A 25,369-nucleotide genomic window follows, 5' to 3' on the forward strand; every position below is an offset into this window, starting at 1 on the left:
TTTTAAACTCGGAAATAGATATATTAGTTGAAATATATAAGAGATAAACAGAGAATAAAATTAATTATTTATTTATTCTGTACAGCTTTACAACTATTTTTACATTTATCAAAAGTATTTAACAATTGATCTATCGAAAAATAATAACTTTGTAGATCGCACATTTCAAACGAGCGCCCGGCAATATTAATTACAGCAATGTTTCACATCTAAGTGAAATAATTAAGATAGAAATAAAAGGTTTAGTTGGTTAATTTATTTGCATTTTATATAATAATATTATTTATTTATTTAATGTTTTTACCTATTAAAATATTTTGATTTCAATGTATATTCCATTATTTCATTTATTATATTTTTTTTAATTTATCAAAAAATGTATGACTATCTTGCACATAAAATTTTATAAAGCAAAACCACACAATAATACTGTAGGTTCATTTATTTATCATTCATTAACACCGGGGACTCATACACCAACTTCAATAATCTTTTCCGCATTCTCAAGGACTAAATATTAGTCCTCTAAGAAGTCTAGCTTACTAAGACTTATATATTTATAATATTTACATTGTATTTATAACAAATTTGCAATCTTAAAATAATATCTACACGATTTATTCTTTCGAACTCGGAATTTTCTGTTTCGAGATTCGTCGTATGATAGAAGAATATATTAATTATTTCATCGCATGCTTTGGAAATGAAGCAAATGAACATCTTTAATAATACTAGACTGCCTGAGTGCCGTCCCTGCATTACTCGTATACCTCACGGTATTAACAATTTTTTGATTAATTAATTAAATATTATAGTAACAATAAAATAAATGATATGGTCGAAAGTAACCGAACATTTTCATTGCTATTAAATCAATATGAGTATTTTAAAAAAATAATCAATACAACTAATGAATATAATTATCATAAAAGTAGTTGACGGTCTGATAAAAAAATTACAAATAAACATTTAAAAATTAATTATTCAATAGTTAAAAATAATATTTGCATATTCCTCACTTTGATAAGTAAAACAATAATCTTTCAGATACTTTCGATCGTAACTATTTTTTAAAGATTATTTGACACTTGTTTCTAGAAGCATATTCCTCCTCTTGTATCTTGTTCCTTTGCGAATCAGATCCATAAGAGCAAGATTTCATAATTAATCAATTATCAATTCAAACATACATTAATTATTATTGACTAAGAATATTCATTCTAAAACACACACAAATCTAAGCTTCGACAAAAGACAAACAACAAGAAGGCCTTTTTGTTACATAAGTTTTGTATTCATAAAGGCAACTACTCAAAGCTATATGCTTCGTCTATTTATTTAAAATTTTTTTGTTATATCTAATGGTCTGATTCGAGCTCATTCAAGATTTGAAGTTTTATTGATAGTTCGTTCAGTCGAATGTAGTTTTTGAACTTTGTTATTTTATAATATGATTAATCAATATCCAATACAAACTGTACCATGTTTCATTTTATTCAATATTAGAATTAGAATTAAATTACCTATTTCATTATCAAATCCTATTGTCGTGAATCAATTGACCATGAACTTAATCTCAATTTGAATTTACCTATTTTCTTAAAAGACCTAAAAGTCTTTTAATCTCATCTTTCATTATCATTCACCAGTTTTCTTATTATTTGGAGTAAAAAAAAATCAATTCGGAGTTGTATCATTTAAGGCTTTATGGCATCATCGTAGTCTTGATCTCCAACGAGATATAAAAATTGGAAAGCTATGGCAAGTAGACTGATACCCAAAAGATCACCCATCGCTGTTAGATAAGGTATAGCCGAATTGTCAGGATCAATTTTTCTCTTCCACATCCAATGTATCATAATATAGGCAATATACAACAATGCTGCTACTTGGAGCATTGCCGCACACAGATAAACAAACACAAAGAGCGGTGTTAACGCTGTATCACCGTCTTTCATATACTTTATCATATAGATAAAAATTAAATGGCCGGGAATTACCATTGTCATCAGAACACGTGTCGTTCTTGCATGATGTCCTTTACCAAAGAAATTAGCTATTGGAGTGATGAAAATTACTGGATGACTACAACCAGGTGGAATCAATAAAGTACCAAGCTCTGCTTGTTTATGGAGAGCAGTTGATATTCTACTTGCTTGTACGGCTACTAAATTACCACCCACTCCATTAATTACAGGCTGGAACACAGTTAGATTTTCAAAACGAGATACCATTAACTCTAAAATTAAACCTCCACAGCTGAAAATAATAATTATTTTTAGTAATACGTAAATTATTTATCTTTACACAATATTGGATAGAATAAATTATTTACCTGCTAATAAGCATCGCAACCATAACAGGCGTCCATCCAGAATAGAGAACGTCATTGGTATATTTATTTCGTTTAGCTATCCAAACCCAAAGAGGAGTAACAAGTATGTAACATGCAATTACAAGAGGTGCTAACCAGTCTTGTTTGTTAATGGACTCATAAAGTATTGTCGAAATCCAAGAGAGCAATGCAAGAGATGTTATATCTCCAAGACTTGCAGCTATTGGAGTGGCTACATTATCAGGGTTAATATGACAGTGACGAGAGAAGACTATTACACCAGCTGTTATCAATCCCAGGACAAATGAAGCTAAAGATGCTGTTACCAAACTACTAGCACATAGAAGATATGTATGATCCAACGAGACTGTACCATTTCTAAATGCTCCCATCATTATTGCTACTACTGATCCTAAGAAACCAACGACTATTGCTTGACACTGAAACAAAAAATTTTAACAATTATTTTAATAATGATAATTGTTTAAATTAGAAAGTTTTCATTAATATAGCAATGAAAAAGTTTATCAGCTGATTCTTAAAATATTTTTCTAATTTATGTACATAATACTATATAGTTTAGTCTAATTCTACTGCATTTGAATGAAGTTTAATTTGAATTTAATTTTAGATGATAAAAATTCAAATTTATGGAGGGGTCAAAGTAATACACAAGTAATTCAATCACTTGATACTGAGAAGAGTAAAATAAGGAAGATGAGATGAAGAAGTCGGGAATATATCTTACTACAGATGAGGCTAAAAATAAATGTAAAAATACTTTAAAGGTATATCAACATGAAAAGGAAGATCTAAAAGCTTATTGTACTACTACATTGTCACCTTATTTCACACTCGAGAAATAAGAATGTTCGCAAACAGTATCAAACGTCACAGACCATGAATACATAATGTAAAATCGTGGCGCCGTTGATAAACATTCCAATAGACATTTTCATAATAAATATAACTGATAGTGATGATTTAATGCACATATTAATAATTAATAAATAATAACTGTATTTATTTTACCTGTATTAAAACTAAATTGCCAACAATCATCGACCACTGCTGTTTAGGAGCATCCATATTACCAAGATTTGCTTGTGTTGATAATCTTGAGGCAAGAGTCATTTCTAAATTCCCTTTTAATCCTAATAATGCAGGTACTAGGATCATAAGTTCATTTACTTTCTCGAAGACTTCCCAATGCTAAAAAAAAAAATAAAATGTCAATAATTAATTTCACTTATAGCTAAATAGTTTTTTATTGAAAGAACTGGTGGCTTTAAATTAAATTAATAGCTTTGATAAAGTATGCTTACTTGAACGAGATCCAGAACGAGACCTGCTCCAACCATTCCCAGCCCAGCGATGAGAAAAGGTATGAAAACTTGAACTGTAATTGCGAGATAAGATTCATAATTTTCTTGACTGTCATCACAAAATCTGCTTTCAGCTACAACATCCGGTAAACGTCCAGCATCAGTATTTTCATCTAAAATTGTTATTTCATGACAATCTTCTGATGTGAGTGGTGTTGAAACGGCAGTCGCATTCGTCTCGGAGACGGTACGTGAACGTCCCCCAGTTGGCGTCATTCTATAAGAGTTTCTTTTGCTAGAAGGCAGTAGAGGTTCTTTACATGGTCCACTGAAATCAACCAAATAAAATTTTATTATATTTCATGTCTACCAATAATTAGGAATCAAATATCCTAATGGAACATTCATTAAACCGAGAGCAGAAGATAATTAAACTTATGAACGCATACTTTTCTGATTTAATTGTGTTACTACCATGGATCTGACTTTGATGCTTAATCAATTGTGGTTGCTTAAGTGGTTGATGCACTTGACTTGTCTTCATGATCTTACAAATGGAAATTTTACTTTGAAAGCTTATAATTATATAGTCATTGTTGTCTCCTGGGTAAAATGATAAGATATTCGACGGCAAGACAGAAAATTTGTCTGCTGTTATACTCGATAGCATAGGTACCATGTGATTACATCAGAATATTAATCCTGTACTGTTTATAACTCATAACATAATCATCTTCAAACGTATAAATCATGAGGAACATGACGAAAATGTTTATAGCAGTGATAAAAAAACTTTATGACAAAGTTTATTCTTTTCTACTTAAACATTTACATGTCCTTGTAATTAATGATGATAGATTTGATGATATTCCAGATGAGCAGCATATTATGTTCTTTAATATTATAATTTGTAATTAAATAAATTCTAAATGATTAGCATAACAATGAATTAGTATTTTTTCTATTATTGGCATAGTTTCAATAGTTTTTGGGTTCATATAGATATTGAAGAGTGTATTGTGTTGTATTGACTTGGCATTTTTTTTCATTCATACTCTAATGATTATCAGTGAAACCTTCAAAGTAAGCACAAAGAGTACATCTACCCTATTCTTTCATAGTCTACTATTTTTAATAACCAGCTCATTTAGCATTAAAAATAATAAAATAATTATCACCAAGTTTATTCTAAATTTAGTTACATGGTCATCAACGTTCATTAAATATTTCCCAACTAAACATCATATTTTTCAAGCATGAGAATAATGTATTTCAAGAAGAGCTTATACTTTTTTGGAGCAGCATAGAACATTCCAGGCTTAAATATTTCAAGAGGGTTCTTTACTCAGAAACTGCTATGTAATAAAGAAGCTACTAGAAGGGTGGAAGATTAGCAAGTAGAGCTGATGTGGCCTACTGACCATGCGGAGCCTCGACACGTGGTGTACAGTTGCACGACTTGTCGCAACTGTTCGACCGATGGCGTCAGGGTTGTGGTCATGAAGAGTAGTTTGATATTTAAACCTGACACTAAATGGTTGTATTATACTTAGTTCTAAGAATAATAACTCTATACACACAATACTTAGTACTTTAGTTCATGCTTTTTTTCTTAATCATTAAATATTCATTCATACTTGAGCAAAAATCAAAGATGCATTGGATTTTGAAACCAAGTGTACAGTAAAATCTCACCTCAATGTCAAACGATCTATTTATAAATTTCTTGAATGAAATTTGGCTGCTTAAGTCTGATTGATTGAATAATCAATAAATAGAATGACTCCTGGAAGATGTTGATCTCCAACTACTGTTAGTTTTTCGTTTGTAACTGTCAAACATTGAAGGTCTTTCCCCGTTGGCCACTTGCGGGGCCGTTTCATGGTGCGGTTACATCGCGACTGACGATGATATGTTGAAAGCATCCCTGAGCCAGTCTAGACAAGTCTAGTTTGCGGGAGGAGTAAAGCTACATCGAGCAAGCGCACTCTTATCGATTCATTTTATTCGGTGTATATACATTCTTGCCGCCTACGAATGACGTTTGAACTCCCTCACAACTTTCCCTCTTCTCTGCGTCTCTTTGCCAGGAATGAAAATGTTAAAACGTCCTTGACAGGAGCAGAGTAGGCGTGGGACTTTATTTAATATGCTAATATGATACTATGAATTTTTACTTTCTTCCAACTATAGAAGAGACCATTCATCCTTTATTATGATACTTTAATTTGATATTCTATTTTTATAGTTTTTTAATTATATTTACTTTTTATTTAATTTTTTATGTCCTTCCATCACATGAAAGTTTAATGACAAATTACTGAACAATTAAACCAGTTAAGAAGGCCATAAAAACTAGGATAAACATATAAATTATGCTTTCTTGATCCATAAATAATGTTTGACTTTTTGCAGGGTCATGAAGGATATTTGAAAAAGGTCATTTAGCTTACATTTGTTCACTGTTTCAGAATAGACATCTCTAAATTCATATGTCCTAGATTTATATAATCATCACGTGTTATCAATAATAATTATTGTTCATAAAAATAATAATATCCGTAACGTGACCAATATTTCATTTAATTTACTTGCGTTATTAAATCTGCCGTGTATATTTACTTACTAATTTTAGTTTTACATAATTCAATATTTTAAATGAAAAACACATCTACTGATTCCATCACAAGTTTGGTTTCAGTTAACAAAAGTATCACATTAATCAACATTATCGATTTTCAAACATTTCAAGAACATCGGAACCCTCAGAGAATTAGAGTATGGATGGAAAATCCAGAACAATAAAGTTGATAGAGCTTTTATAGTTGAATTTTTGATAAATTTATTTATTGAACTTTTTTTTTTTAATCAATAAAAGCAACATGGCATTTTTTTCTTGATTGTATTAATAATGATAACTGGTAAAAGAAATCATTTAAAAAATCTGAATGAAAAGGTGATGAAATCGTGGTAGGTACATCAATGTTTACAAAAGTAAAGCATTGTTATGTGGTCTAATGTAGGCTCTTATCACTGATTCAACGCAGTTACTTGATCGTCTGATGAGGCGATACGATCTTGTCATAACATCGTGCACATTGCACATGTATATAATGTACAAGTCAGAGCAAAGAGTTGTAGTTGGTTGATATTAAGCTCTCAACTTTACTATAGTGAGTAGTGACACGGGCAATTTGTATTCTGGTAACTTCTGGACTAGGTCACATCTATGGAGGCCCACTTTTCTGATTACCCGGTTAAACGTTTGCATTTCGTTCTCATGATCGTCAACGACCCGCGAATAGCAAGCAACAGTCGAATTGGAACGATCAAACCTGATGGAAGGTTGCGGCCCTTCTGACCTACAATCGTTTTGCCTTTGACCCGGGGAAACTTAATCTGTCATTTAACTAAACAGAGGGAGTTTAAATTTCTGTTATTATCCATTTCTTCTCTCAGTCATTCATACAATCCATTTGTTGGATTTAGTGTTATTTTGGTAGGAGTTTATTTCCAATTGACTGAATTAAGGTACATGAAAAAATAAAATTATCACTGAAAAAGTTTACAAATGTAAATAATTTTTTAATTTATCCAACTTCATGAAAAATAGTGAAACTATCATTCCTGAATGGTATTTAAGAACTTTTTGTTTCTAGATTCAAAGATTTACGTTCATTTTCTTTTCTATTGACTGTTTCAATCATTATAAAAAAATACAGCAAAATAAATACTAAACCTCCTATTTTCTGATAAACTTGAGAGAATTATTGAGAGCTAAAACAATATTTAATGAAGCTGAATGTAGTTCAATAATTGTTTTTCAAATGATACTTTATCATTTATAAAGCAATACACCAAGTGGTTTATTCAATTGCAAAAAAAAAGATCAAGAAATAGTTTTTTTGATTTAAATAAATAATTTATGTAGTTCAGTTATTACTAATCAAACAAAACTCCAAGACGATTAATTTCATCATTATCCCATGATTATTTTCAAACACGCAATTGTATAAGAATTATAAAAGTCTTCTATCAATGATTTATTAAATCCTTCCAGTTATGCACTCTTATTTATTCACAATAATTAAATATTCAGATCTTGAACAAGTTTCAATTTTTTCCCCACCATTAATAGCTTCATACTATCCATTATCATTATCTCATTTACAACTTCATTGATTTTTTAATTATTATAGTATAATAAATATTAATGATTGAATTTTTTTCTATCAACTTCCATTCATTTAACTTCAAGACAATTCATAGTTATTTATTCTATAAAAATCTCAATGAAAATTTATCATTTAATTAATTTTTCCTGATTACATGTGATATGTAGACGGTTAATAAAATATGAAGACTACCTTATTTTGATAGTAATTCTTTTGATAGAAATATTTTTCTTCTTTTGAACGAGTAACCTTCTGGTTTCCATTATCATAACTCAAATGATTCGTTAGAAACAACGTAATGTTTGAATTATACACATGTCTGTTATGATTATCTTCTCTTCATTAACTTTCAAGACCACTTTTTTCTCTATGTCCATCATGAAAACGTAATTAGTAGTATCGATCATTAATAATCAATTTAATTGAACTGTAATATACAATAATTGCATGTTGATTTTCATTGATCATTCATATTCAATGTAGAATTAATAATTCAAGATATAATTTTATAATTGTCTTTGACGATACAGATAAAATAGACTACGAATCACAATGAATTTGATTGCTCTTTTACCTGAGCTGTTATTTACTCAATTAACAATTAATGAGACCACAATAAACAGAGTAAAAAACTTTAGCAGTTAACACGTGTCTACCTAAAACGATTATTTCATTATATAACACTTGGCTATGTGTTCATTTTTTATGTTTCTTTGATACATTCATAAAATGAAAATCTAATAAAAAAAATAAAGAAAAGTTTCTAATAGATTTGTGCTGACATTTACATAGTCTATATTTAGAATTGACATTGTCCCTTCAAATCGAAATTCTGGAGAGCAAAATTATGCAATCAAGATGCATTCTCAGCCGATGTAATTTTCTAAGAGTAATTTTACTCCATATATAAGTTCAAATCTCTTGTCGTTATGAGTTTCCTGGTAGACATAAATTTATTCCTTCTGATAAATTATTATTAGAAGTAGTGTCAGGTTGTCGTTAAAAGAGTAACCATTTTATCATTAAACAGCTACCATCAGAATAAAATAATACAATCAATGTTACCATGATACATTTGTATGATTTGTAATATTAAATTTAAGTCATAATGAAATTTTATCAATTCTGATTAGATCAAAGGATCTTTTTAATCAAGATTTTCACTTGATAATGCTTTTTGCAACTCTGAATGATCGAGAGAAGTAAAACCAAAAGGGAGGGCAAATAGTTTAGCTCACAAATGATTACTTAAATGCCTATAAACTGGATGTAGTGGTGTATAACTCTCTGTGGCAGCGACAGACTTGCGGCCTCGTGTAATTGACATTGTCACTGTATTCAGGGCCGTTTGTGAACCACCGAGAGCCGAGTTATTTCGCTCGGTAGCACGTGGAACATTTAAAGAGTTGACGAAAAAGTTTACACTATTCTTTTACACTTTAATTTCAAAGAGTAATTTGTAAGAATCTAAAAATAATTCATGATAAGTCAATTATGATAAAACGTTAGATCATTTACCTTAAAGACTGACTCCTGCCTCTATTGATATTTGGAGAACGATGGTTCAACACCTCCTTCTCCATCTTTATGATTTCTAGTTTTCTTCAATAAATCAACTAAACAAATAAAAATAATAAAATACATTTAGTACATTTTTCTTTATTTATTGCTGGCAGTTTTAGATTTCAATGCAAGAAAAATCATTGTATTCAATTATAATGAAAAATCGTTTATCTAGTTTTATATTTAGAGACGACAAAACGCGACTGAAGAATCTAAAAGTGATGTCTTCATTTTATTTGCTAATATTACGACAGCGTAGTGACTGTGAATTCGTAGGATTTTAGATGTAATGTTTGCTATTACTGATATGAATAAGAAACATCTCCAATTCTTTTCATGATTAAAAATATATCGTTATAATAATATATTACTTTGATTTCAAAGCTTAACGAAGTCTAAAAAGTTTAAATTAAATTAATTTAAGTTTTGGATTTATGACAAATTTAAAATATCAAGCAATAGAAAAACTTAAGTATCTAGATAATTTAATAAAACCATTTCAAAATAATCGTTTATCATTATACGTCGTGGACTGATGTCAAATATTAGTTCTATTTGTTTATACTACAGTATCAAAATAAAAATAGTAATGAAAATCATTTTTTTACATTAAAATTTTTCAATAAATGTTTACTTACACTGGCCAGTAGTCAGCTGCTTAAAAAAACTTGTGATCCAGGTGGCTTCATTTTGTAACGATAAATAATAAAATTAATATTTAAAAGATCATTTTGTAAAAACTTTTAAATAAGTAACTGTTGAAAATTCTCATATTATTTATAATAAAAACTATGACATTGATAAACACTTTGATTAAAGCATAAAAAATCACTTCACTCTTGTTTGGAGCATAAATTTTTTAACGCAATTATAATCAACAGCTCCAAGTCATAAATTCTGCAAGACATGATGATGCTTCCGTAATGTATTCCATTTTGCATTGAGAGTTTTGTTCATTACAGATTTGTTTATGATCAATTTTATTTACCATCCTGTTAAAACTTAAAACAATAGTTAATGATGGATTAACACTGTCAATAATCACTATACAAAAAAATCTTAAGTACTGAAATAGTCAGGAGAAACTGATAATATAAGAAAACATTAAAAATGATAATTTCAAAAACGTTCTGGATATGCGTAGTCACTCCATCATGATGGCAGGGTTATTTGGCACTGACAGACGACATATAACCATCGTGTTATATGCCTGGTACACGCATCATATCAATAGAGCACGTATGACCGCGTGTGATTACACGGTGGAACAAGAGAGAGTGAAATAAAAGAGAGAGACAAGGGTGTAGGTGGTATCAAACGAGATGAACGTAAGAGACAAGCGGCTTCATGTCGAGTATACTTCAAAGAGTCTGCTAAGAGACACGCTAAAGCTCTCTGACAGTCTAGATAAACCGTTTTGCATCATCTTTTCCCGTGATACTTCACTGCTTCTTGTCCATGGAGACTAAGGTGACAATTTTTCATTGACATCAGAAACTTGACGCCTTGTTAATCCACAGGTCCGTTTTCTGACAATCAAGTATATGTTAAAGATCGACTGGTGATATCGATTTTTAATTTATCTTATCATTCTGTCAACGAAAAAAAAAAATATTAAGAACATTACTTCTACGCAATGTTATTGGTAAAAATAAAAATATTACTTCAAGTTGATATTTTAATTAATTGTCATTTTGTTGGAGATTTTTTTGTGAATACTATTTGCCATCAACAGGATGATAATCCATTACAATGAATGCTATTCAAACTTATTTTTGTTTGTGACATTTGATCAATTTATAAAAATTTTCTAGGGCGGAAATAACTGTTGGAATGTTCATATTACAATCATTGAACAATTTTTTTATCTCATCTAAATTTAGCCAACAAAATAGAATCTGATTGACGTAGGTTTGAGTCCTCGTAATATGTTGATAAATAACGATTTCTCTTTCATGTATACTGCAGATTAAAAGCGATGTTGTGTGTACATTAACTCGATTGTACATACGCGTGACACATTATGTACGAGGTGTTAAAGGAACCCTTACGGCTAACTTGACGCATGGTCTATTAATCTGTTAAAGAGACTATTGTGTACAATAATAGAGACCGGGAAGATACGACGATCTACATCGCGCATTTATCATAATAATATATAATATTTGTACATTGTTCGTACGTAAACAAGCATCATTTATTGCCTACATGATAACAAGAACTAAAGAATATTTTGGTAGTTTAGTAATAACAAAATTCTACAAAATTACTCAGATAATGTTATTTTGAGAATATTTACTAAATATGATTCCTCAAAATAAACCTCACCTGTGCTTCGTTTTACATTAATTTTTACACCTATTTACTAAATAATTACACATAAACTATTCTACAAATATTATATGAATATTTTTTTTATTTCAATATAAAGTACATGATTAGCAATAAGTTTATAAACTTAGATAACTTTAAATACTGGCCTAAATAAATGGTATAAAATGGAGAATCACAGTAATGTCCAGTGTTTTATAAACAAGGACTATTTTTTATAAGCTCGATATTATATATACAGCGTGCGCAATATTAATTATAATACATTTGAATAGTTTTTTTGATGTTATTAAAATTAATTAATCTAGTTTCGAAGTTCTTCATTGCATCAGATTAAAAATTTTTAGAAAATCTATTTTATATATATATATATATATATATATATATATAATAAAAGACAGTATCTTTTTACAAATCAAATGCATTGTCCTTTTTATATTATTTAAATGGCATATAGTGTGATTATCACACTTTGATTATGTGTAGAACGGTGACTTAAAGCTAATTTTACCGTTGATCAGTTTCTTATTTTACATAATATAAAATTTAAGTATCATTATTATAGTAATTATTTTCAGCATTAATATTGCTGTAATTATTTAAGAAGTTTTTTTCTAATGATAATTACTTCTGATTTTTGGAACTCACTTTCAATGTTTTAGCACCATAGATTGATAATATATAAACAACTTAAATTCTGATTTAATATCTTTAAATAATGCTATAACATTTTTACTTAACTTTGATATCATCGAATTAATGAATATTCATACTACTGAACATAAATACTGTTCAAATGATTTAAAAAAATATATATGTATACATATTTATATAAAATCTAAAACCAATATTTTTTTTATCAAATTTGAATTTTAGGCTTTCTGTAAGTTTTTCTTTAGGTCCCAATGAAATAATTACATCTCTAATGACTACATATTAATGATATTTCAGGTACAAAATGTTTTGAGCCTGAATTTTTATCGATAACAATAATATCGAAAATTATTTTACTATCCTGAACAAAAATTAAAAATACTGGAAAAATAATTTTATTTATTCTTAAATTTAATTTCTGATCACATAAGAATATTAGACTGTAAAAATCTATTCCTCTTAACTAGTTAGAGCTTATAAATTGATGAAAATTTTTTAATTAATTTTCATTATACTTCAAAATTAAACAATTATATTTTTAAGTTATATAATAATAAAAAAAAATAAAATTCATATTTAAACTTTTCATCTGATTGTCAAATTCTACATAATTTTATCAAGATTTTAAAATCTGAACATGGTTCAGTATAGTATGAAATAACATAAAAAACCAATAAACTTACTTGTAGATTAATCACCAACATCTGAATCTCCATCACCAATAGCGTAAAGAATATGGAAAGCGATACCTAAAAGAGCAGTTCCCAAAAGATCTCCAGCAGCAGTTAAATAAGGAATTGCTGAACTGTCGGGATCCATGCCACGAGTCCACATCCACACTACCATCAGTTGGGCAATGTACAATAATAAAACAACCTATAGTATAATAAAATTATTAGAATGATTCAATTAATTAATTTAAAATCACAGTAAAATAAATACACTTACCTGCAAAAGTGCAGCACATAAATATATAATAATGAATATGGCAGTAAAAGAAGTATGGCCGGCTCGAAGATAACTGATGGTGTAGCTAAAAATTAAATGTCCTGGGATCACCATCATCAACAAAACCCTGGCTGTTCGTGCATGACCACCTTAAAATTAATATCAATAGTAATTAGTTTCATGATTTACTGATAAATAATTTAATATTTGAAAAATATTTACCAGGAGCTAGAAATGCATGAAAAGGACTGATGCATATTTTAGGAGGCTTTGAAGTTCCACTATTCTGTTCTTTATGAAGAGCAGTGGAAATTCGACTCGCTTGAACAGCAACTAAATTCCCTCCAACTCCATTTATAACCAATTGGAAAACAGCTATTCCTGTATAGGTTAATACAGTATAGTCTAAAATTAACCCTCCGATGCTACTAATAAGCATTGCAGATATCACAGGACTCCAACCATAATCGAGGACTTCCCTTGTGAAAGGATTTTTCGCGGCAATGTAACCCCATACAGGCGTTACAAGAAGGCAACCAGTTATCAGAGTCGGTGCTATCCATGGCTGATTGCCAATGGCATTATAGAGAAGTGATGAAATCCAAGAAAGCAATGCTAGAGTTGTTAAATCTCCAAGAGATGCAGCTATTGGTGTAGCAACATTGTCAGGATTAATGTTCATTCGTTTAGAAAAGAGGATAACAGCAACCATAACGAGACCTAGCAAAAAGCTGGCTACAGACGCTGTGATAAGAGAACTGGCACATAAAAGAAGGGCATGATTAATGTCAAATTGTGCTTCAGGTATCCAACCAAGAATCACAGCTGCTAAAGAAGCCAATAATCCAACTACCATTGCTTGACACTGAATGAGAGCTAAATTTCCAATAATTAATGTCCACTGCTGATTTCTTGTGTCCATATGCCCAAGATTTGCTTGAGTAGATAATCTAGAAGCAAGTGTCATTTCTAAATTTCCTTTTAATCCTAATAAAGCTGGTACTAAAATGTAGACTTCAGAAACATATTGAAAAACTGGCCAGTGCTGAAAGAATTTATTCATTTTTTATAATCGAAAAATTTTCTACTTAAATTCGTGAGAATTTATTACAACTTACTTGGACGACGTCGAGCAATAAACTTGCTGCGACCATTCCAAAGCCAGCCAGTAAAAAAGGAATAAACATTTGGACTGCGATAGTCCAAACATTTTCGCTGTCCTCTTCCATTTCAACACGTTTAATTTTTTGCCCATTTTTCTTAGATTCTTCAAAAGATACACGTGGTACTGATGAAGAAATAAGACAACTGGTATCATCTTCTGTATCACTGGCTTCTGAATAAACTGTTAACTCTGTTGATACATCGGCTAAAGCCTTGTTGAGAGATTCTACATGCTCAAAACCCACCATCTCTGATAGAATATGTTTTTCGTCTTTTTTTCTATAACGAATTTCACTTTTTCTTTCAGTGCTGAACTCTGCATGGCTCATTTTCTTTAATAAGGTATTTGTAAATCACCACAAAACACTAAAAAAGATAATTTTGAATTCTTTTTTAATTGAAATAAAAGTTTTCAATAAATTTTAATATCAAAATAATATGTGAGAATGAGTATTGATAATAGATTTAATGCCGAACATTAAACAATCCAACTTTAAACTTGCTTTAAACCAATTAAAAGTGATTTAAGTACTGTAGATAGTTACAGAAATAAATTAAACAACTAGACCTAAAGTGCTCATGTCGACAGAATTCATTTATAGAATAAGGAGTCAGTATAAGGTGTCTTGTCGTAGCCAATTTTACTTAATCTTACAGAGAAAATAGATTGTCAAGACCGGCTAGCCAAAATGCCAAGATGTTTGAATAGTATTAAAAAAGAATCATGCTCAATCAAAATATCACTCACCATTCTGTTATATTGTTCCCACATTATTATCATCTAAATAAATAAAAAGAAAAAAGCAGAGTTAGCAACTATTCATCGCAATGAGAACTCAACAAAAGTTTTATGCAATTGTGCAAACTAGTTTACAGTTAATAAATATTTTATTTATTGATGAATAATTGTTTATTTTAAATGAAAAATATATTAACCGATAGAGTAATTATTTTAGATACCTGTCCCAATTAAGTAATTTTAAATAAACAAGCCAAGATAATAAATATTACCAATAAACATAATATAACCTAACATTTTTTAGTTACCTTGAGTTTATAAGAATCCAATCAATCATGCTGAGTAGAAATGTTATAGAATTTTTAATATAACAATTTAGATGTTAAAAAACATTGTATTTTTTATATTTTTTGGTTAATTGCAACTAATAATTTGAATTATAAATGATTTAGAATATTAAATAATCGACACGTCAACGACACTATCGGTTGGCGATTGCGCGCTGAGCTAACATACACATGTATATATATGTATGTGTATGTACATTGTTATCAGCGGGCTCATTAAAAGTTCATTAGAATACATACTGTAAGACTTTTTATATTTATAAATATAAATATTATATTATATTTGTAACAGTTCGTTTTCAAGCTAATTAATTTTATCGTATTAATCTTTACATAAAAATATTTTGTAACAGCTCTAACAGATTATTTTATTGTTTGATAAAATGATTTTGTTTAATTATCTATGGGATCCAAGAAAAGTCTTGAAGTCGTTTCCAATTTGTTATTTTTCACCTTAATTTTATTCAAATTTATTTTGAGGCCCTGAGGCCTCAGTGATATTAAATTTTCAAGGATTTAAAAATTTTATCATCAGTTACAATTTTTCAGATAAAATACCAGATAGTTTATTCAAAAATTTAAACTTAAACTCATTAGACGTAAGTTACAATAAATTGTTAAATTTATTTAACTCTAATGACTGGAGCAAATTAAAAAATCTTAATTTAAAAAGTATTAAAATAGAAAACATCAAGGTTCAAGTTTTTGATGGTCTAAAAACCTTGATTAAACTCGATTCAAGTCCAAATTTAATTAACATTTTTCCCGAATATCTTTTCGGATGGATAAATTTTTTTTCTTCAACAGGAGATTTCCAATCCTACGCGAAGAGAAGAATTGAATAAAAATTATCCTGAAGTACAATGTAATCGTTGTACACTGCACGAGAATAATAAAATCTACTTCTGAGTATAATTATTACTTCTGCATTGGATATGAATGATCAACAACAATCAACATACAATTATTTTACAATACAGTTTAATTTAATTGATTATTAATATTTTTAAAATAGAATTTAAACGTTTCTAGTGCTTTCTTTTCTGTTACAATTATAAATAAAATATATAAACATTCATCTAAGAATAATTACGTAACACTAGAAGATAATATACTGCTCATCTATTGTGCATGAAAACATATTAGATCTAGCCCGGGCCAAGTAAAAAATCGGTATGTACACAGACGCAGGCTCAAAATACTTCTCTACTAAAGAGTCTTATTTCAGTGGTTGTAAAGACAGGGGACAGAATCTCAGTCTTCACTTTCAAGCTTTCATACTACTTCTAAGTATATATTTCGACTACTTCTAGCGCCAAGAAAGTTGCATTTCTTGAATTTATTTTAAATATATTTAATTGCTAAATGTTTATTGATGTGATATTTAATTAAATTAACGGATACATAATTCTTCTGTTTTCAACTTACAGGTAAATTACACTTAATTCATTCGTAGTGAAACATCTTAAATTCAAAAATAGTTCGATTTCAAATTACTTTTTACAGAACTATCCAAAATGGGTCGTAATAAAAAGAAAAATATCAAGAGGAGCAACAATACTCTTAATATAATAGAAAATAATTCTAATAAACTAAATTTAAATCATGAAAATAATAATGACAAAAGTGCAATTAATTCTACTGCATTGATAAAAAATGATGATGACATAGCATTATCTACAAGCATTTTGGATGTCTATTCAAGACTGAATTTACCTCTTATACCTGCTGGAGTTGATTTATCAATCGACAGTGATGATGAAGAAACTTTAGAATTTCATATTCGACCTCGTTTTGTTTATGTTAGCAATTTATGCTTAACTTGCATGAATACTTGTACTGAAGAAATTCAATGCAACAATTGCAAAATGGTATTTTACTGTTCTGAAATTCATAAAGAGCAAAATAAAAAAGACCATGAAAATCTATGTCGAGTACTCACCAAGGTTTGTGGTGGAATGAAAGGTTTTTCTCTCGCAAAAAGTCTACCTCCTGATTTGTATCGATCATTTCGGATAAAAACAATTGATGTAGTTGAAGCATTGATGGAAAGGCGGCTGGATTTATGGGAAAGAGAGATTATCTTGTATCCAAGGATTTGTAGAACTTGCAAGAAAGTCGGAGATGATTTATCTTATTGTTTAGACTGCGAAATCGATTTCTACTGTAGCAATCATCAGCAAGAACATAAAAAATGGTGTAAAGATTTTCAAGTATTCAAAAAAATTCTGCTGATGCAACATCAACATGGCTACATTGATCCTGATGTTCCAGTTGTATTTTACAAAGAAGCACGAAAGCTACCTTTCAATTTTGACTTTTTGATTTACAGCATGTATGAGAATAGTCCTAGTTATCGACGAATTGATTGCTATACGTATGCAAGTCTTTCTTATATTGCAACAGCTCCATTAACTGCACTTTTTGCTTTGCAAAAAAGTATAGATGATTGGAAGTTAAAAGAGGATCTAGTGATTCATGTGATTGGTGCTGAGTTTCAGTTTGAATGTGCATCATTAAGAGTTTGGGAAAAACTTTTCCTTCATTTTCTTCCGAAGTTAAAGAGGCTTTTTATTGAATTTACTGGACCAGAGTTGTATTTGCCCCAATTACCCCCTGATCTCTTGGGAAGAATTAAAATGTGTCGAAGATGTAAATCTGCAAAAAGAAAAATTAATGTTTCTTTTAATGCTCAACAATTATATCATAATACGGAAAATAAAAAAAACGCTGACCTCATATGTTTGTTTAATCCAGGATTATATAGAGTCACTGGATTTGATGGTACTGACACTTGGCCCCAAACTATTAAAAAATTCTGTTACGCCAAAGTTCCAGTTGTTGTTACATCCTATACTGAATTTGAAATACCACGAGACATTGAAAGAATTAAATCCATTTGTGATGTTGAAGTGTTATTAGAACCTCAGAAGAATCCTTTTGCTGCTGTAAAACCTGATAGGAATTTCGTCAGCGATGATGTCGTTCCTTTAATGTATAAAAATTATTGCATCAGCATTGTGAAAGGTTTATAAGTAAATTGATTCTGGTAATAAGGAAGTACGTTTATAGAATAAAATCAATTGAGAAGATTGTTTTATACTAAAAATAAATATATTGCTACTTGTAGATAATATCTGAAAATAGTTTGTTGATTTTATTGAAATAAATATGTTAACTGTATTATTAATTTTTAAATACTTGGCTTGTTTAATTATTAATTAAACATTGTAAAAATTTGATGAATTAATTATAACATCTATAATAGTCTGTGTACACATTAAAATCATTTAATATTTCATGGTTTTTTTTTATTTATAAATGAAAAACTTACTTAAAATTTATTTACTTCGTAACTCTCTAAGTGTTTGTTTAGTTTAATTAATCAAGTTCATGTAATTTTATCTTATAAAAAACTTTTTTGTTACACACATACATTATAAGAAAATAATTGTACGAACAATCATTCATAATCAGCAATACTTATATATTATACTTTATTTCAATCATACGATCCTGTTTTGAATTATCATACTGTGATTATTATTATTTAATTATTCATTCAAAAAACCGGCAAAATAATACTTATTAGAATAAAACAATTATCCCCGAATGTTAACGGCATCGACCTGCAATGTCAAAATATTTGGTCTAAAAAATAATGATTTCTTATTCATAATTTAAATAGTTTAAAATCCGCTAAAGCATCAAAATTCTATTTTAAGTAAGACACAACATGCTTAATAAACTCAGAACGGTTATCGTAAATATAGATAATGCTGGTATTCTTGATGAAGAATCCGTCATTGAGACGTCATAATAATATTTTGTGTAATGACGATCACAATGTGATGGCCAATCTTTTAAACAAGCAGCATAAGCGATCACATGACTAATGTAATTTTGCTCAAAAGTTCCACGGAATAGATGAGCATATGGACCTAAATGATAAATTATCAATAACACCATTTTTATACAAATAATAGATATCTCTAGTCTGAGACTTACCGATAGCATAAAGTCCAACATCTTCACCACCGTGGGTATCATCTTTTAAGTAAAAAGTAGCTAAATGTTGATAAAATGGATCATTTCTTGTTTTATCTTCTTCAACAGGCAGCCAGATATTACTACTAGAATTAGTATTGTTATTGACATGATGATAAAATCCTGGTCCATTAGCATACGTTAAAGTTTCATAAGGTTTGGCTTTGTGATCTAAAACGTTAGTGGCAAATCCTAAAATATCATTCCCTCTATTTGGATATCCATTCATTGTGAACGAATGAGAATGATCGGCAGTTACGATGATAAGAGATTCTTCAATTTTTACTTCTCTCAGGGCTACTTTTACTGCTTCTTCTAATTCCGTTACCTCACGAAGAGCCAACTGGGCATAATTTTTATGGTGAGCTAAATCAATTTTACCACTTTCCACCTAAAAAGAATAAAATTCTTCATTTAATTTATTTCTTTTACACAAACAAGATAATCAAATGATAAAACGGAGACATATATAAATGATATAAATTCATAATTGATGTTTATTTTTTTCGCTGGAATCGTTTTATTAATAAAATTACCATTACGACATGATTACTTAAACTTGCTTCAAAGACATAACAATCTTATTATTTACTTTGTTATTTGTTTTTCTTTTTCCCCTACTTTATATTCTTTTGATAATGATAATGAGCTCTAAAATTGCACACTAAATTACTCTGATGTATTAAAAAGTTCTCATTAACTTACAGGAAGCAGTTTTTTTATGACATTCAAAAACTATAAATTCATGCCGTGACAGTTTGCAAAGGAAGTGCTTGATACATCCGTCTTCAGAAAAGACCGAGAAAATTTTCCCAGAATGAATTGAATGAGATTTTATCACACAAATAGACATTAAACACCAATCGAAATTTAAATTAATCGTAATTAAACAATATCAGTTATCTATGCTTAAATTATCAGTATTTTCAACATACCATTAAGAAAAATCCATTTTCATTTTTCTTCAACATTCGGATTGCTTGTAATGTCATGTTTGCTAAACTTGGAGTTTCATCAGTTCTTACTTCACTGTATGGCATATGGCTTGGTGAAAATACTCCCAATAATTTAGACGTATTTTGAATATCAACAGCCATTAATTCAGCGGCATTTTTTACAACTTTCCCCCTTGGATTTAATTTCTGCCAGATTTTTGTTAAATCTTTACCATCTTTCCTTGTACAGGTGTCTCGATCAATAGGATCAGGCGTTTTTGTTCCCATGATTTGTCCTCCTCCACCCAAAATAACCTGAAAGTGTTTATTTTAAGATTTAAATTCATAATTCATTTTCATACAGCTTACGCTTTTTTATTATTAGATTGGCATTTTTATTATCGCTTAATATCAAATGAATTAAATAAGAGATAAAGAGGAAACTGGTATTTGATCAAGTGTGATTCGCGCATAAATGATAAGCATACCAGTGATCAAGAGATTAGATACGTACTGTTATATACATACTCACTTATAAAATTACAATAAATTCTAAAACAAATAGTAATAATTTACTAATTACTTGGCTATAATTTATCAAAAGTCAAGACATCATAAGTTAATTATATTTCAACATCTTTTGTTCAAATCTATTACAGACACTTCGTGGAATATAATTTATATAATATTTTATTCCACATATGGTCTACGTCATGTTTTGTCATTAATAGCAAAAGTTTGACAAACACGCAAATACTTTGAATCGCGTCATTAAGATCAATAAAACAAGTCCGATTTAATATGTGATAAAAGTCTCATGTTGCAATTGTTGTTTAACCTTGAACTTCTTCAAATCATCTATCTGTTATTGTTTCTTAAATTTTAGCAAATTATAAATATCCTGATTCAGACAAATTATTCGAGTTTGAAGTAAAAATTTTTTTACCATTGAAAATTGTTGAAAATAATTTGATAGCCTACATCTTCATAAGTTTGTATTAAAACATTTAAGCAGTTCAATTATTTACGTGTAATTATTTTTAATCAACTTTAGAAAATAAAAACTTACTTTTGTAAGATAAATGGAGTTTGATCGCATCATTTTATATTGATATGAATATAGAAAGTAAGTCTTAACTGATTAGATTTTAAACTGATTACAATTTTTTATTTCATTTATTTGTGATAATCATTTTTCTCACTCAAAAGCGAAGAAAAGAATCAAGTGAAAGAAATAAAATTTATTTATCATTAAGACGTGTAATTGAAAACAAATTTCTACCTTCAATTTATTGCCGGGAGCATCTTCAATCAATTGCCTAGCAATATCCTTACAGCAATCCTTGTACTCTGGAGGAATTGCACTGTCACATTCCCAATCTCGGTGGTTTACGTGAGCGTAAAGAGCTGCAGGAGTGGCATGAGTAATTCTTGTAGTCGTGACAAATCCTAAAAATTATTGTAAAAAATTTATTTACGATTCTTTCACGAGAAAAAAAAACAAACATTGTTTACAGAGATTAAATATTATCCACTTCAGTTAAATATAAAATAATACATTTTTTGCAAAAAAATATGAACAAATGATTTAAAATGACAACCCTTTCATTGGAGCGTAAAGTCAGTCAGGGTAAAACATTGGCCTTGACATGGCTCTCACAAACTCTCGATGATTGAATATATTTTCACTGCATAGATAATTCAAGCAAGGTTCACTTGGTACTAATTCTTTATTGAGAACTCGGGTAATAGACATAACGAAATGGTAGTAATATATATCCCGATATTTCTGTTAATTTTGTAAATTTTTTGCTAATTATTTTTTATTAAAATAATTACTTTCTATTAGACTAAATTTATCCCAAGGTTTTGAACTCAGTTAATTATATTCGCTGATAAAATAATCATTTCATTTTTCTTAGAATTCTATACGTCTTTCAAGCATCTATTTTACTGTGTGAGAAAATAACTATATTTCTCGTGAGAGTAGACTCAAGACCGGAATACAGTACGACATTAAATTATAGCAGTTATTGTCATTCATCTTGTAATCATCTACTTATTTTAACAATAATTCAATTTTCTAATTCTTCTTTTTTTACAATGACAATAAATGGATATGAAATTAATTTTTTGTGCTATCTATTTTACCTGTATCCATGTCAGTCGCTTGTGCCCAGTCGACCACGGTTGTCAATTTCCCTTTTTCGTTCATGGTTGCGTCGCAAGAATTGAATGCAGCTCGCGAATCTAAACCAATAACCTTGTATCGACTTTTGACTCCAGAAAATATTGCTGTCGCCGTACCAGCAGAATCAGGTACTTGTTTGTCTATATTGTAAGTCTGGAAAAATTTTATAAAAACAGTACTATACATGACTCTTTTAGACGAGGAAAAACATTAATGAAAATGTTGAATAACGAAGTTTAATTACTTTGGAGAATCCAGTGTTTGGAAATGTTTCGAAAACTAATTTATATTCTTCACCAGTTTGACCCTTCCGTTGGCCAGTGAAAATCCTTCCTGCAGTAACGGAAGCCATTCCCATTCCATCCCCAATAAACACAATGATGTTTTTTGCTCGTCGTTCAATGTTTTTTTGCACCAACATTTTTTGCAAATTTTCCTGGGCACTTTTTAACCAGAAAGATACATCTAAAAAACAAAAAAAAACAATAATGAATAGTTATCAGAGAATAATAAAAAATTACAAAGTAAAGAATATTTTTTGCTATTTTTTTATCTTTTGTTAAGAATAAAAAAATCAATAATTAGATTAAACCATGAATTTTTCATTAAATGCAAAAAATGCAATACGAGAATTGACAACAAATTGAATAAATAAAGTATATTTTCATTTCAGATGACATTCACATCCATTGCAAATCTCGTCATAACAATAAAATAACAAAATTGTTTATTTGAATAGCGATTTTGTAATTTTTATGATTTAATCGTTTACTATATCAGCTTTTGTCGTGTTCACTTTATCCATAAAAAAGTTTTATTTTTTTTTTTTAAATTAAAAAAAATATTAAAAAGTATTATGAAGCGAAAATATGTGAGGAAACAAAATTTATTTCATATATGAATGCTATCACTAATTAGTTATAAATTTATATTTAATTTCACTTGCATCTGAGTTAATAATTAAATACCTTCATAATCAGATGATCCTTGGGGCAAATTGTAAACTTGCTGGATACTTGCCACGAGGCAGAACAGCACAATAAAACTATTCATTTTTCTGTAAGAAAAAAGATCATAAAAACTTATTTAAATAGTATATTCTTAACATAAATATTCATTTATGTTTATTATTATTACCAATATGAGAAATAATAGAATAATTGTTTAAATAGATAATACGTTCTATGATATTTCAATGGTAATTACATGTTTAATCGTTACCAATTTCCATACCTTGTACTGTCCACCGGACGAAACTGATCACCCGAACTAAAGTCAAGTAGTGTCTGGTTTAAACTTCCAACTACAGCTGCTCTCTTTGCAATTCATCGAGCAAGCTTTTATAATAGCCCCCCGCTGCTGAATACTGAATGTTAGTATTTGTTTTAAAGCTTAAGTTGGATATTTACGAAATCTTTACGAATTAATTTTGTCAATAATTTTAAAAATTGATAAAACATTTAAATCAAAAAAAAAAAATTAATGCTACGATAGATTGATTATTTAACGACGTTTTTTCTATCTTCCTTTTCTCCCTCTCTTTATCATAAATTGCAATTGATGTAACCTAATGACCGACTTAAAAAGAAGCGATTGTGAGTTGAAGGGCAAAGAACATGGGTAGAAAAGAGCATGATGACTTCCGGTGAAATGAAAAAGCTGTTTACGGTCTAATACATTCTTTCTTTACCTTTTCTTTTCGAGTATAAGCAGTAAGAATAGTCCAAGTTTTATCACGAAGATACTTGATCTACCGGCTTGTCGACTAGTGCAGCTTAATCTAGAAGTTTGTGACTTTATATAATGCCTGCGGGGGCTTTACGAAGTGACAATGAACGAAAGAGTCAATGTGTACAACGAACACGCCACAAAGTTGCACACTAGGTGTAAAACACTTTGCTTCTGCAGACCTTAAACACGCCCGAGGGAGAAGGGGGCTCATCAAGGTGAGGGTGGGAGCGGGAGGATGGTGAAGAGCATGAGATTCCCTCTAGCCCCATCGTTTGTTGAGCTAATCTCGGAGTGATTGCTCCTATCTCTGTGGTCCATGAAACACTTTTAGATCACGCTATAGCTTCTAATTCCGCTTTTCCTAGTATTATCTGATATCTGAAAGATACAAATTTATTATTTTTTGTCGTATCAATTTTATTGCTAATAATTGACATTTTACTTAACTTATAATGAATTCAATTTACAAAGACTTTTACAGCATCCTGATAAAGTTCGAAAGTTGATTAATTTAAAATGTAAAATAGTAGATAACTTTCTGATCCTTGATCCTCTTTTTTAAATTCTGTCTTTTTGATTATTCACAAAAAATTATTAAACCATTTTGTGTATGACATTATTGATCATTTATAATTAACGGCTCTTCCAAAGTTGTAAAAATACTTAAACGGACAAAAAAACAATTTATTGAATATTTATTGATTAAGTATGTCATGTTACGTCATGGATTGCAACAAAATTATTTGTCAATATGATATTTAATAAGCGAGTCCTTCATATTTTTCTAACATTAGATGTATTTAAAATCATCAACAATTAGTCAATTAGAATCAACAACGTCAATACGTGATTTGTTTTATTGTCACGAATTTAACGCATGAAGT

General features: G+C 29.3%; 4 protein-coding genes across 11 annotated transcripts; 1 reads left to right on the forward strand and 3 right to left on the reverse strand.

Moving 5' to 3' along the window:
* Positions 1-48: 48 nt before the first annotated feature.
* LOC118063831 (solute carrier family 41 member 1-like) lies at positions 49-10,694 on the reverse strand. Of its 4 annotated transcripts, XM_035078009.1 has the most exons (6): positions 10,037-10,694; positions 9,354-9,451; positions 3,661-3,988; positions 3,368-3,547; positions 2,336-2,775; positions 49-2,259 (listed from the first exon to the last, which is right to left on the reverse strand). In XM_035078009.1, exons 2-6 carry the CDS (start codon positions 9,416-9,418, stop codon positions 1,698-1,700), a joined length of 1,575 nt encoding a protein of 524 aa, XP_034933900.1. In that variant the 5' UTR covers positions 9,419-9,451; positions 10,037-10,694; the 3' UTR covers positions 49-1,697. The 4 variants fall into 4 exon arrangements, with proteins under 4 accessions (XP_034933900.1, XP_034933901.1, XP_034933899.1 ...); XM_035078010.1 differs by lacking the exons at positions 9,354-9,451; positions 10,037-10,694 and adding an exon at positions 5,356-5,677; XM_035078008.1 differs by lacking the exons at positions 9,354-9,451; positions 10,037-10,694 and adding an exon at positions 4,110-4,311.
* A 994-nt stretch (positions 10,695-11,688) lies between these two features.
* Positions 11,689-15,795, reverse strand: LOC118063815 (solute carrier family 41 member 1-like). Of its 2 annotated transcripts, XM_035077971.1 has the most exons (6): positions 15,543-15,795; positions 15,244-15,276; positions 14,450-14,861; positions 13,554-14,376; positions 13,332-13,480; positions 11,690-13,259 (listed from the first exon to the last, which is right to left on the reverse strand). In XM_035077971.1, exons 3-6 carry the CDS (start codon positions 14,822-14,824, stop codon positions 13,074-13,076), a joined length of 1,533 nt encoding a protein of 510 aa, XP_034933862.1. In that variant the 5' UTR covers positions 14,825-14,861; positions 15,244-15,276; positions 15,543-15,795; the 3' UTR covers positions 11,690-13,073. The 2 variants fall into 2 exon arrangements, with proteins under 2 accessions (XP_034933863.1, XP_034933862.1); XM_035077972.1 differs by lacking the exon at positions 15,244-15,276 and having other exon boundaries at positions 11,689-13,259.
* A 1,008-nt stretch (positions 15,796-16,803) lies between these two features.
* On the forward strand, positions 16,804-18,875 carry LOC118063816 (uncharacterized). Its single transcript, XM_035077973.1, has 2 exons — positions 16,804-17,011; positions 17,088-18,875. The coding sequence occupies exon 2, from the start codon at positions 17,099-17,101 to the stop codon at positions 18,614-18,616; it is 1,518 nt and encodes a 505-aa protein (XP_034933864.1). The 5' UTR covers positions 16,804-17,011; positions 17,088-17,098; the 3' UTR covers positions 18,617-18,875.
* On the reverse strand, positions 18,870-24,643 carry LOC118063814 (alkaline phosphatase 4-like). 4 transcript variants are annotated; one of them, XM_035077968.1, is made up of 9 exons: positions 24,445-24,643; positions 23,988-24,110; positions 23,723-23,811; positions 22,999-23,219; positions 22,715-22,907; positions 21,846-22,012; positions 20,564-20,878; positions 19,590-20,019; positions 18,870-19,522 (listed from the first exon to the last, which is right to left on the reverse strand). In XM_035077968.1, the coding sequence occupies exons 3-9, from the start codon at positions 23,805-23,807 to the stop codon at positions 19,302-19,304; spliced, it is 1,632 nt and encodes a 543-aa protein (XP_034933859.1). In that variant the 5' UTR covers positions 23,808-23,811; positions 23,988-24,110; positions 24,445-24,643; the 3' UTR covers positions 18,870-19,301. The 4 variants fall into 4 exon arrangements, with proteins under 4 accessions (XP_034933859.1, XP_034933858.1, XP_034933860.1 ...); XM_035077967.1 differs by having other exon boundaries at positions 23,988-24,113; XM_035077969.1 differs by having other exon boundaries at positions 23,988-24,120.
* Between the last annotated feature and the right edge of the window lie 726 nt (positions 24,644-25,369).

This window comes from Chelonus insularis, unplaced genomic scaffold (assembly GCF_013357705.1).
Source record: "Chelonus insularis isolate UGA/USDA-ARS -01 unplaced genomic scaffold, ASM1335770v1 contig_150_pilon, whole genome shotgun sequence".
Classification (NCBI taxonomy): domain Eukaryota; kingdom Metazoa; phylum Arthropoda; class Insecta; order Hymenoptera; family Braconidae; genus Chelonus; species Chelonus insularis.